Genomic DNA, 13,307 nt, shown 5'->3' with positions numbered 1-13,307 from the left:
AGCAGGGGGTTGGACTAGATACCTCCAAGGTCCCTTCCAACTTTATTATTATGATTATGATTATGATCATGATCATGATTATTATAGATCTTGACAGATCTGAACAATGGGCTTTATCCAACATCATGAAATGTAATGTGGAGAAAAGCAAGGCTTTACACTTATGCAGGAAAAACCAAAGGTACAAGTACAGATTAGGCGAAATCTGACTCAAAAGCAGTAACTGCAAGAGGAACCTTGGAGTTCTAGTAGACAATCACTTAAATATGAGCCAGCAGTGTGTGGCAGCAGCCAAAAAAGCTAATATAATCCTTGTTTGTGTAAACAGAGGCATAGAGTCAAATTCATGTGACGTATTAGTACTGCTTTATAAAGCCTTAGTAAAACCCCGCCTGTAATACTGCATCCAGTTTTGGTCACCACATTACAAAAATGATGTAGAGACTTTGGAAAAAGTGCAAAGGAGAACTACTAAGATGATTAAAGGCCAGGAGACTAAAACATATGAAGAACTGTTGCAGGATTTGGGTTTGGCTAATCTAAAGAAAACATGGATTAGAGGGGACATGATAGCACTATTCCAGTATTTGAGAGGTTGCCAGAAAAAGAAGGGGGTCAACTTATTTACCAAAGCACCTGTAGGTAGGACAAGAAACAATGGATGGAAACTAATCAAGGAGAGAAGCAACCTGGAATTAGGGAGAAACTTCCTAAAAGTGAGGACAATTAACTGGAACTGTTTGCTATCAGATGTTTCTTCATCACTGGAGGTTTTTAAGAAGAGACTGGACTGTCACTTGTCTGAAATGGTATAAGGTCTTCTGACCAAGGGGTTGGACTAGAAGACCCAAAGATCCCTTTCGGCTCTATTCTGATTGATTGATTGGGTTGATAATTTTGTTGATGGGGAAAGGCCTGATGTATTTCGACCCGAGCTTCTTTGAGGGTTGTCTGGAGTGAATGTGGATAGGTATACTTCATCGCCCACATTGAAATCCTTTTGTTCAGTCCATTTTTTATTGGCTTGTTTTTTGTAAGCATCTTGCACTTCTTTTAGCACTTTGCGCACCACTGGCAAAGTGCTTTGAACAGTATTGATCCAATCGTTAAGTGATATATCTTGTGGGGTTGTTTTGGGTGATTTGGGCATGGCCACAGAGTCTTGGGCAGTGACTACTCAAAATGGTGTAAAGCCAGTGGTTTTGTGGACAGTGTTGTAAGCTACTTCAGCGAAGGGGAGGAGGTCATCCCAGTTATTTTGTTGATAATTGTAGCAGTGTTCTAGAACGGAATTCATGTGTTCACAACCTCCATTCATTTGAGGATGATGCAAGGAGCTGAAACCTTGTGAGGTGCTTAGCAATTTTAGGCACTCTTTCCAAAACTGTGGCCTGAGAGGAACTTCTCAGGAACACCATGGAGTCTGTAGATATGTTGCAGGAAGTTTCACTAGCACATGTGCTGATGGGATTTCGGACCATTGTATTTCCAGAGCTTTCTGGCAGCTCCATTATAAAGTCCATAGAGATTTCTTTCCAAGGTACTCTGGGATTGGCCACTGGTTGTAAGAGACCAGGAGTTTACCCTGGTTGCCTTTCTCCAAGGAGTAGATGGGGCAGTTAGTGACATAGTGTTCGATATCTTTCTTTAGGGAAGGCAACCAGAACTGGCACTTTACTAAAATGTTCCACTCTTTTGGAGGTATGGCTCCTTTGTAGGATTAGGGGATATTAGTTTTCAAGCACAACCTAGGTAAGAGCATCATGGATAGTGCAGTCTGTTTGGTGGCTTTTAACCACTAGTCTTTAGTCAAGGGTCTTTTAGCGCTATTAGCAGGTCATTAGCCATCTGGGGGGGAGGGAGATTTTTTTCTGGACTCTGCTGCTGGTGGGGACTTCCAGCTGGTTAGAAGGAATAACGAGGCTTATGACTTTCCTTTTTGAGCTATTGTATTGGGGTAATCGCTAGAGGGCACCAATCAGAAAGTTTAGCCCCTCAGAAAGGTTTTGAAGTGTGAGGTTGAAGTGATTGAAGTATTGGCCCACTATGCTTGCTTTGGGGATAGCTTCCGGGATGTCTTTAAAGCCTCTAAATTTTTATGATGTGTTCACACTTCAAAAGGAGCTTTACTGTCTTCTAGAAAGTGTCTTCAGGTAAGAATTGCCCACCAGTGGTGACAACTGCTGCTAGGGAATGGACCACTGCGCGGCAAAAGCCGAGTCCATGAAATTGGCAGTAGCTGTCAGTAAGTGTGCAGAAGTCTCCTTGAACTACAAGAGGTTGCACAGACAATGAAGGGTACTGAGAGCAGTAATAGTCACACAGTAACCACAAGAGACACTGAGTTGCGATAAACAGAAAAATATTTTACTTTGTGGTTGAAAAACAAAGCACGGTCAAAAATAAACAGTCCAGGTCATACACAATAGTAACAGTCCAAGTAGTAATCCAAATACAAAATCTTCTTACCGGTCCAGAGGTCAAAAACACAGTTGTTTAGGTTTAACACAGTAGTAAACCAACAATAGCAGTATCAGAGTGAACAGTGAAAAACAGCGAGAGCAGAGAGAGAGAAGCTACGTTCCTAGCTCCCTCTTATGGCCATGAGAACACTTACACACCCATCAGCCAATTAACATCTTAAAGACACAATATTATAGTTATATATTTTCAACCCAACTATGTAGGCTATCACCATATGCCTAACAGTAGCCCTTGAGTCCACTAGGGCCTGGACCTCCACCACTCCTTGACCAGGCACGAACACATTTGCTGGTAACACAAGGTGCTTTACCGGAGTCTGTTTGGGTGGAGGTGATTGGCCCGTTTCCAAGCGAGCCCGACCTACTGAGCCCTCTAGGCTGAGCCCTGCCCGTTTCCCTCCATGGCTTTGGGTACCTTCACAGGACACTTGGCTGCCATATGGCCTGGACCGCCACAGTACAAGCAAAGGCCTTCGTGATGGCGCAGACCCTTTTCAGCTGGGATCAGTCGAGGTCATGCAGCTCCCAACTGCATTGGCTCATCCGGAGGTGGTACCAATGGTGCCACTGTTCCAGTCAAAAGGTTTATCACAAACCCCACCTTATCCTGGTCATTGGGGAAGTCCTCATGTCAAAGGCTCATATACAACTGGCACTGCCCAAAGAATGGTGGAAATTGGGCCTGTGAGCCATCAAATTTCTCTGGCACTGTAACAGGGCTTCTGCGGCATGGCCGAGCTGCTTGCATCTGCGCCATCTGTGCAGTCAGGAGAGCCACCTGCTGTTTTAACTGATCATTTTCTGCATGGAGCTGATCCATGGTCGCCCAACTTGGTCTGAAGGAGCAATTGGGAGCAGGCTGGGAACAAAATGTGATGACCCAGGGCCCCAAATAGAGGCAAAGCAGTCGACTGGCAAGGGAAACAGTCTTTGATCCCACATAAGCTGGCAAGAGTTCAACAAATGCACACATAGGCAAGACAGATAACACAAAAACGTAAATGGTCCTTTTAACTCTCGGCTTGCCTGCAATCTGCAAAGAGAGACTTAGAAATGTCTTCTGTGGTTGTAAAGCAGGAAACCAACCGGTCCAGATTTCAAAGTGTCCAGGTTGGACAAGAGCACAATTCACTATCTCAAGATAACACATTTGTTCCCGGCAAATGCCCCACCCCACAGCATCTCCTTATATCTTAGTCCCCAGATGTGCCTTGTGAAGTGGGATGGGACGCTCTCCTCCTGAGCAGTTGAGACTGCCTCCATTGTTCTCTCCTCCTCTCTGCTCTCCTTGCTCTAGGATCAGGTGTGTGTGGGGAGCTTGCTTCTCACCTGCACTCTGCCTTCTGTGTTCCACACCTGAAGGGCCCTGGCCTGCCTCAGCCTGCTCTTCCCTACAGTCCTCTGAAGCCACAGACACCCCCTCCTGGGCCTCAACAAAACACTCCATGTCTTTCTCAGACTCAGGCTCAGACGGAGGCATGACAGCTACCATCCATTCAGCTGCTTCTCCCTCTAACACTATGATATCCCATAGCATCCTGGCAGTTCACCCCCCTATTCTTGCATGTAGTTCCATACTTGGCTGAGGAATAATGTCAGCTGTTTTAGATTGCTGTTAACTTTCACCCCCAGAGCTGATGGTCTGTGGTCTCTTCTCAGGAGGGGGTTGCTGGACCAGTTGGGCCACCCCTGGATGCTGTGTTGGAGCTGGTGGGGCGATGGGCGGAGCCACAGATGGTGTGGGTGTTGTCTTGGTCATTTAAGCTGGTGGCAGTGCAGGTCACTTTTAGCCGCCACAGGTCTTGATTTTATCTAAGGCATCCCTCATGAAGCCTATTCAAATATTACTCACCCTCTGCTGCTCTGCACTTGTCTTCAGTGCATGGTGCTTTGTGGCAGTTTCCTCGACTCCCCTGGGCAAAAGTTATCCTGGAGGTTCTCTTCCATCTTTCTGATCCCTGTGGACCACCTGGACTTTGGTTGGTCTTCCAGGGCTTCTATCCCTTCCTGCAGTTTGGGGTAGCCCCCACTGCTCCTAGGTCTTGAAATGGCTCCTCAGGTCTCCATCTCCTTTTTGTTCTTGTGAATGGACATTCTGTGCACAGTCCCCACAGTAGACAAAGGTCTCCAGGTGGATCATTATTTCCATTCTTTATAGCATGCTTTCCATTCTTTATAGCATGCTGCTATCACAGTGAAGTAGATTTGATGGCAGATCTGTTCATCTGACTGCCTCTAGGAGCTATTTAGGGCTTTCCTTTAAGTCTTTGTTGTGCCCTTCAGGAACACATGTGCTGTAGTTGACTAAGCTGTTTTTTTCTACAAAAAGCTTTGAAAGGCTAGGGAACTGGTCCTTTTTTGTCTCAGAAAGGCAGGGCACCTTGGCAGGAGGAAGGGCAGGGGCAGAATTGGAAAGGGCATGCATGCACAGTTTTCCTTCCCCATTGTTTTTTGCTGCCAAGTCAGTTGTGTGGTGGATCAGCATGCAAGGCCTCCGTATCATGGGGTGGATGAGGACTTGGGAGGCCTGAGGCAGATGGACCTGTACCTGCACTAGGTCTCTCAGGATCTTCACCTAATGACCTGTACATTTGTTTAACTAAGACATTGGGGAGAGCATGAATGGCTGCTAGTTACGTGAGGCAAGTTCATTTAACATTGTTCTGACTTTCAACTCTAATGGGCAGACTTCATTATGATCATAACTCGAGAACTATCTGTAAAGATTTATAATAAACTGTCTTGTAAACATCACTTAAACCCCCCCCCCCCGTGTGTGTGCATGTGTGTAATTGCAGGGAATCCAAACTGCATCAAGCTTATCAACAGCTAACCTAGCCTCCCTAGGTGAAACCTTTTCTCGCCGAGGCAGTGGGGATACTTCTATTTCAATTGATACGGAAACATCTATTACAGAAATTAAGGTAAGGTCTTTGTCAATGAAGAAAGCTGAAAGAGTTTGTTTGTGGTCTGTCCCATATAAATAAAAGTGAGGTCTGAATACAGTAGAGAAGAGTCATATCATACTTTCCCTAGCTTAGAAACATAGAATCATAGGGCTGGAAGGGACTTTGGAGGTCTTCTTGTACAACCCCAGCTCAAGGCAGGACACCTTATACAATCCTGAATAAGTGGTTCTCCAGTCAGTACTTAAAAACCTCCAGCAATGGATTACTCACAACTTTGGGTGGCAAGCTATTCCATTGATTAATTGTTCTCACTGTCAGGACATTTCTCTTTAGTTTTAGGTTGGATCTCTTCCTAATGAGCTTCCACCTATTGCTTCTTGTTCTGCTGTCTGGTGTTTTGGAGAATAAGTTGACCCCTCTCTTCTCTGTAACAGTCCCTCAAGTACAGGAAGACAACTATCAGGTCACCATTAATTTTTCTGTTTGATAGCTAGACTTACCTAATTTCCTTAACTGTTCATCATTAGGTTTAGCCTCCAGATCCCTTATCATATTTGTTGCTCTTCTCTACACACTTTCTAGGGTCTCAGCAACTCTGTGGAGACCAGAACTGACTGCAATATTCAAAGTGTGGCCTCAAATAGTGCAGTATAAAATAGTACTATCACCTCTCATCATCTCGATACTATTCCTCTGTTGATGCAATTTTTTGACAGCTGCAGCACACTCTTGATTTATACTTAAATGGTGGTCCACCAGGACACCTAGATCTGTCTCACAGGTACTACTAGTTGATCCAGATGTTGCCAACTCTATACTGTACATTTGGTTTTTCTGCCTGTGCAGAACATTATTTTTCTCATTACTGATCTGAATCTTGTTGGATAGGGCCTAATGCTCAAGTCTGTCAAGATTCTTCTGAATCTTAAGTCTATCTTCTAGCCATTATCCAGCTTGATGTCATTTGCAAATTTGATGAGTTCCCCTTCTCTCCCCTCATCTAGATCATTTATGAAGATGCTGAAGAGCACTGTGACCTAGACAGAACCTTGTGGTACCTCACTGCATGCTTCCTTCCATGTAGACATTGTTCCACTGAGGACTACATGCTGGGTGCAGTTGGTCAACCAACTTTGAATCCATCTAGTGGTGGTGTTCTCTATCTGTTCTATCCTATCTAGAGGTAGACTGTAGTCTACTATGTCCAGAACATTTCTTTAACCATTAATTTAGTCACTTTATCAAATAAAGCAATAAAGTTTGTCTTGCATGATCTGTTTGAAAAAACCCATGCTAGCTTTTAGTAATTGACTCATAGACAGGGATTTTAATTATGTTTTTAATTTTTAACTTTAATTTTTAACTTATTTTAATTTTAATTTATTCTACAGGGGCCATTAATTTAATTTTCTTTTAACTTCTGTATTATTGTATGTTATTGTTGTTAGCCGCCCTGAGTCCTTCAGGAGATAGGGTGGCATATAAGTCCCAATAATAAATAAATAAATAAATAAATTGACTCATTCATTTCTAGGTCCTCACTGATCCACCACTTGATTTTCTTTTCCAGTATTTTCCCAGATATTGATGTCCACTGATTGGCTTATACAGTAGTTTCCTGGATCCATTTTCTTCTTCTTTTTGAAGATTGGAATCACAAAAGCTCTTTTTCAGTCTTCTCATAATTTCCCTGTGCTTTGAACGAATTACATTCATTGGTTCTGACATCACGTGTGCCAGAAACCTGGGATATAAACCATTGGGTTCAAGTGATTTGTACTCATGCAGGTTGGATAGGTGTTGTCTTACCAAATCCTTGCCTATTTTGCATCCCTGTTCTATTACCCTTGGTGTTGCTTTTGGTAGGTTGGGCTATTTCTTCCTTTTGCATAAAGACAGATGCAGAGAAGGACTTAAGCAGTTCTGTTAACTCCCTGCTGCCTGTCATCTTCTTGCCATCTACTCCCATTAGTGGACCTGTTGTTTCTTTGACTTTCTTGTTCTTTTTGTTGTTGTTGTCACTTACCTCATTCTAGGCCTTAGCTTTCCTGACTCCATTATTTGTAGATTTGGGCTGTTTGCTGATGGCATTTTGTTTAGTTATGTGCCCCTCTTTCTATTTTTTTATACTTGTCCTTTTTATCCCTCAATTTTTCAGAGAGCTCTTTGTGCAACCATGCTTGTTTTTTCTTTCTCTGTAGGATTATTTCTGTTTGGACCATTATTATTTTATTTTTCAGAGTTTCCCAAACATCTTGAACTGTTTTTCCTCTAGAAATATGAATTTTATTTTATTTTATTTATTCCATTTATATCCCGCCCTTCTCCGAAGACTCAGGGCGGCTTACAAGCTTAGCAGTAGCCTTCATTCTATGTATATGTCTGCTTATTAGGGCTTTCACACACACCCCAAGCGGCATTATTACAAAGTCAGCTTAATTGCCCCCAACAATTTGGGTCCTCATTTTACCTACCTCGGAGGGATGGAAGGCTGAGTCAACCTTGAGCCTGGTGGGATGCGAACCTGCACTAATTGCAGGCAGCTGGTGTTACTTAAGGAGGCATTAGCCCACTGCTCCACCAAGGCTCTAACATATGCTAACATATCCTTGAAATTCAGTTGGCATGATTAGTTTTTGAGTATACAACTGCTGATTTAGTTTCAGTTAATTAAGTGAGAAATCATGCAGAAACATTTTGAGTGCAGTTTCATCTTAATGCCATGTACCATGTGACATACCCTATGTGATAGTTCTGTGATAAACTCAAACAAATAGCATACTTCACAAGAATTTGTCTGTTTGCCTGTGATATGTCATCTATAAATATTGTGAAATTCTAAAATAGCTCTTTTTATCAACTTTAAGAAAAGACACTTCTATCTTCTTAACTGTAGGAATTAGTAGGGCCGCATTGTTTAGATCAATGTCTTTTCAGAATAAGAAGATGGGCTAAAACGTTTTATAGCATTTGGGTCTGATAAATAAATTGAAAACATTTCTTTGAGTTTTTCTTTTTCTTTAGGACTCTTTGGCTGAAATTGAAGAAAAATATAAGAAGGCTATGGTTTCAAATGCTCAATTGGATAATGAGAAAACTAATTTTATGTACCAAGTAGAAATCCTACAGGATGCATTATTGGAACTAGAAGAGCAGCTTGCAGAATCTAAGAGGCAATTTGAAGAGAAAAGCAAAGTAAGTAGTAATAAGCCTTCACAGTATTTTTATCAGCTGTATGGATGAAGAAAACACTCTATGAAAGGTCTAGATTTTAGGCAGAAATCATTTAAACACTCTTTTCCTAAATGAATATTATATTCCTAGTAATATTGATGGAACTGTTGACTAAATATAAAGGTGTTTCATTTCCATTCCCTTATATGTTTATCTAGATAAATCCTGTGAGTATGACCGCACTACATAAAATGTTATGTCTAGGCCATCATAAAAGCTAGAACATATAGTGACATAAATCCATGTGTGGCTTAGAATAAAAATCTTAAAAAATTCATGACTTAGCATATAGATTGGATAAAGCAAATACAAGCCTGACTAAAAGCATTTAGAATACAGGAGCAACACAGTAATATCTAATTATAAAATGCTTATTTTGTAGGATTTTGAGAGGGAAAAACATGCTCATGCTATATTGCAATTCCAGTTCATGGAACTCAAAGAGGTTCTGAAACAAAAAGAAGAACTGCTTGCTGTAAGTACACAACTGAATATAAATAACAGACTTTTGTCATTACATCAGAAGATAAGCATTGGTAACATTTTGCTCACAACCCACAAGTAACAAGTATATTATTTATTTTATTTATTTAATTTAATTTCTATACTGCCCTTCTCCCGAAGGACTCAGGGCGGTGTACAGGGCAATAAAATACAATAAAAATATAATATACAAAAATTAAAATGAGAATTAAATGGAATAGCTCAATTGCAATAAAAAGTTAATTAAATTACAATTAAAATAACCCAAACCCATCAGACCAGGCCGGCTTGTTCAAATAGGTAAGTTTTCAGGTCACGGCGGAAAGAGCGAAGGTCAGGAGACCACATGATTACAATTCATTGACAAAAGTGATTTTTTCTTGTGATATTCTTCAACTTTGTTAGTACTTTAAAAATCAAAATGGATGCTCTGAGTCTGTGTGAACACATTAGTTCTGACTGACAAAACTCTGTCTAACTGCACCAATAGTAGGCTGATATTGGCTCTTCCCACCTAGTGAACTCATTGTCCTATTGTAGCATTTAGAAAAATGGCTCTAGGTGAAAAAGATTACTTGTCCCTCCTGTAAATTGATCAGTAGAGATCATTTTCTTCATAGCTTCACTTACTAAAAAGAGTGCTATAAAATTAGATGAGCAGTTTGGATTATCAAATCCAATAGATTGCTCAGAGCAGGCCAAACTAAAGATTTCCTGGCAAATAGCTCTTTTGTGCCTATTTAAATTTGTAAAGCAAAGGAGAAGCCATTACAATTTTCAGTTTCAATTTCTTATGATTATAGACTAATACACAGAATGCTACACAATACATACACATATCAAAATAAAGTTGAAGACAAAGTTAAAATATAAAACAAGCTAACATCTATGAGTGAGATCTAGGATGCCGCCTATTTTAAATTATAATCTAGACATTAAAATTATACTTATAATAATATCTAAAATTCCAAAAATGATATTGTTTATAATTTAAAACATTACAGTTATATAAAATGCATTCCCCCTTCATGGATTACTGTCTTGTCATGGTGAAGGGTCTTGTGTAATTCAATGAAGCTATGAGCTATGTTATGTAGGGTCACTCAAGATGGACAGGTCATAGCAGAGAGTTCTGACAAAACGTGATCCACTGGAGAAGGAAATGGCAACCCACTCCAGTATCTTTACCATGAAAACCCCATGGACAGTACCAAAAGATATGACGCTGGAAGATGAGCCCCTCAAGTCGGAAGGCGTCCAGTATGCTACTAGGGAAGAGCAGAAGGCTAGTACTAGTAGCGCCAGAAAGAATGAAGTGACTGGGCCAAAGTCAAAAGGACGCTCAGCTGTGGATGTATCGTGGTGAAAGGAAAGTCCGATGCTGTAAAGATTTTTTCTCCATAGGAACCTGGAATGTAAAAACCATGAATCAAGGCAAGCTGGACATGGTCAGACAAGATGACAAGACTGAACATCGACATCTTAGGTATCAGCAAACTAAAATGGACAGGAATGGGTGAATTTAATTCAGATGACCATCAGGTATACTACTGCGGGCAAGAATCCCTCAGAAGAAATGGAGTAGCCTTCATACTCAATGAAAGAGTAGGAAAAGCAATACTGGGATACAATCCCCCAAATGACAGAATGATCTCAGTTCGAATCCAAGGCAAACCATTCAATATCACAGTAGTCCAAGTCTATGCCCCAACCACCGGTGCTGAAGAGGATGAAATTGACCGGTTCTATGAAGGCCTACAGCACCTTATAGAACTAACACCAAAAAATGATGTCCTTATTATCATGGGAGATTGGAATGCTAAAGTAGGAAGCCAAAAGATAACCGGAATAACAGGCAAGGTTGGCCTTGGAGAACAAAATGAAGCAGGGCACAGGCTGATAGAATTTTGTCAAGAGAATACGATGGTCATAGCAAACACTCTTTTCCAACAATCCAAGAGATGGCTCTACACATGGACATCACCAGACGGTCAACACAGAAATCAGATTGACTATGTGCTCTGCAGCCAAAGATGGAGAAGCTCTATACAGTCAGTAAAAACAAGACCAGGAGCTGACTGTGGCTCAGACCACAAGCTTCTCGTTGCAAAATTTAGGCTTAAATTGAAGAAAGTAGGGAAAAGCACTAGGCCACTCAGGTATGAACTAAATCATATCCCTGACAAATATACAGTAGAGGTGACAAATAGATTTAAGGAATTAAATCTGATAGAGTGCCTGAAGAACTATGGACGGAGGTTTGCAACATTGTACAAGAAGTAGCAACTAAAACCATCCCAAAGAAAAAGAAATGCAAGAAAGCAAAATGGCTGTCTGAGGAAGCTTTGCAAATAGCTGAGGACAGGAGGGAAGCAAAAGGCAAGGGAGAAAAAGAAAGATACACCCAACTGAATGCAGAATTCCAGAGAATAGCTGGAAGAGATAAGAATGCCTTCTTAAAATGAACAGTGCAAAGAAATAGAAGAAAACAATAGAATAGGGAGGACTAGAGATCTCTTCAAGAAAATTGGAGAGATGAAGGGAACGTTTCATGCAAAAATGGGCATGATAAAGGACCAAAATTGCAGGGACCTAACAGAGGCAGAAGAGATTAAGAAGTGGTGGCAAAATTACACACAAAAATATACAAGAACGAACGTAATGTCCCTGATAACCACGATGAGTTGGTCACTGACCTCGAGCCAGACATCCTAGAATGTGAAGTGAAATGGGCCTTAGGAAAGCTGAGCAACAACAAAGCTAGTGGAGGTGACAGTATCCCAGCTAAGCTATTCAAAATCTTAAAAGACGATGCAGTAAAAGTGCTACACTCAATTTGCCAGCAAATTTGGAAAACTCAACAGTGGCCACAGGATTGGAAAAGATCAGTTTACATTCCAGTTCCAAAGAAAGGCAGAACGTTCAAACTATCGCACCATTGCACTCATTTCACATGATAGTAAAGTTATGCTTAAAATCCTACAGGTTAGACTACAGCAGTATGTGGATCGAGAACTACCAGAAGTACAGGCAGGATTTTGAAGAGGCAGAGGAACTAGAGATCAAATTGCCAACATACGCTGGATCATGGAGAAAGCTAGGGAATTCCAGAAAAACATCTACTTCTGCTTCATTGACATGCTAAAGCCTTTGATTGTGTGGATCACAAAAAACTGTGGCAAGTTCTTAAAGAGATGGGAGTACCAGACCATCTTATTTGTCTCCAGAGAAACCTATATGCAGGTCAAGAAGCAACAGTGAGAACTGGACACGGAACCACACATTGGTTCAAAATTGGGAAAGGAGTCCAGCAAGGCTGTATACTTTCACCCTGCCTGTTTAACTTATATGCAGAGCACATCATGAGAAAGACAGGGCTAGATGAATCAAAAGTTGGAATTAAGATTGCCGGGAGAAATATCAACAATCTAAGATATGCAGATGATACCACTTTAATGGCAGAAAGTGAAGAGGAACTAAAGAACCTCTTGTTGCGAGTGAAGAAGGAGAGTGCAAAAGTTGGGTTGAAACTAAACATTAAGAAAACCAAGATCATGGCATCTGGCCCTCTCAATTCCTGGCAAATAGATGGGGAAGAAATGGAGGTAGTGACAGATTTTATTTTCCTGGGCTCCAAGATCACCGCAGACGGGGACTGTAGCCAAGAAATTAAAAGATGCTTGCTTCTGGGGAGGAAAGCCATGGCAAATCTAGACAGCACACTAAAAGGCAGAGACATCACCCTGCCAACAAAAGTGCTTATAGTCGAGGCTATGGTCTTTCCAATTGCAATGTATAGCTGTGAAAGTTGGACCATTAGAAAGGCTGAGCACCAAGGAATTGAGGCCTTTAAACTATGGTGCTGGAGAAGACTCCTACAAGTCCCTTGGACTGCAAGGTGATCAAACCAGTCAGTCCTAGAGGAGATCAACCCTGACTGCTCATTAGAAGGCCAGATCCTGAAGTTGAAACTCAAATACTTTGGCCACCTAATGAGAAGGAAGGACTCACTGGAGAAGAGCCTAATGCTGGGAAAGATTGAGGGCAAGAGAAGAACGGGATGACAGAGAATGAGGTGGCTGGATGAAGTCACTGAAGCAGTAGGCGTGAGCCTAAATGGATTCCAGAAGATGGTAGAGGACAGGAAGGCCTGGAGGAATGTTGTCCATGGGGTCGCAATGGGTCGGACATGACTTCG

At 41.4% G+C, this 13,307-nt stretch overlaps 1 protein-coding gene across 5 annotated transcripts in view; it reads left to right on the top strand.

Moving 5' to 3' along the window:
• LRRFIP1 (LRR binding FLII interacting protein 1) overlaps positions 1-13,307 on the top strand; it is a 156,391-nt gene that overhangs the window by 115,683 nt on the left and 27,401 nt on the right. For all 5 annotated transcript variants that reach the window (XM_081312984.1, XM_081312983.1, XM_081312982.1 and 2 more), the window contains exons 4-6: positions 5,282-5,407; positions 8,417-8,587; positions 9,009-9,101. In XM_081312984.1, coding sequence (XP_081169110.1) covers positions 5,282-5,407; positions 8,417-8,587; positions 9,009-9,101 — 390 coding nt within the window. The remainder of the gene's footprint in view (positions 1-5,281; positions 5,408-8,416; positions 8,588-9,008; positions 9,102-13,307) is intronic.

The sequence above is a fragment of the Vipera berus genome (assembly GCF_964194415.1).
Source record: "Vipera berus genome assembly, chromosome: 1".
NCBI lineage: Eukaryota > Metazoa > Chordata > Lepidosauria > Squamata > Viperidae > Vipera > Vipera berus.
Note: the sequence above shows the minus strand (reverse complement) of the source record. Positions and strands in the feature narration are given on the sequence as shown.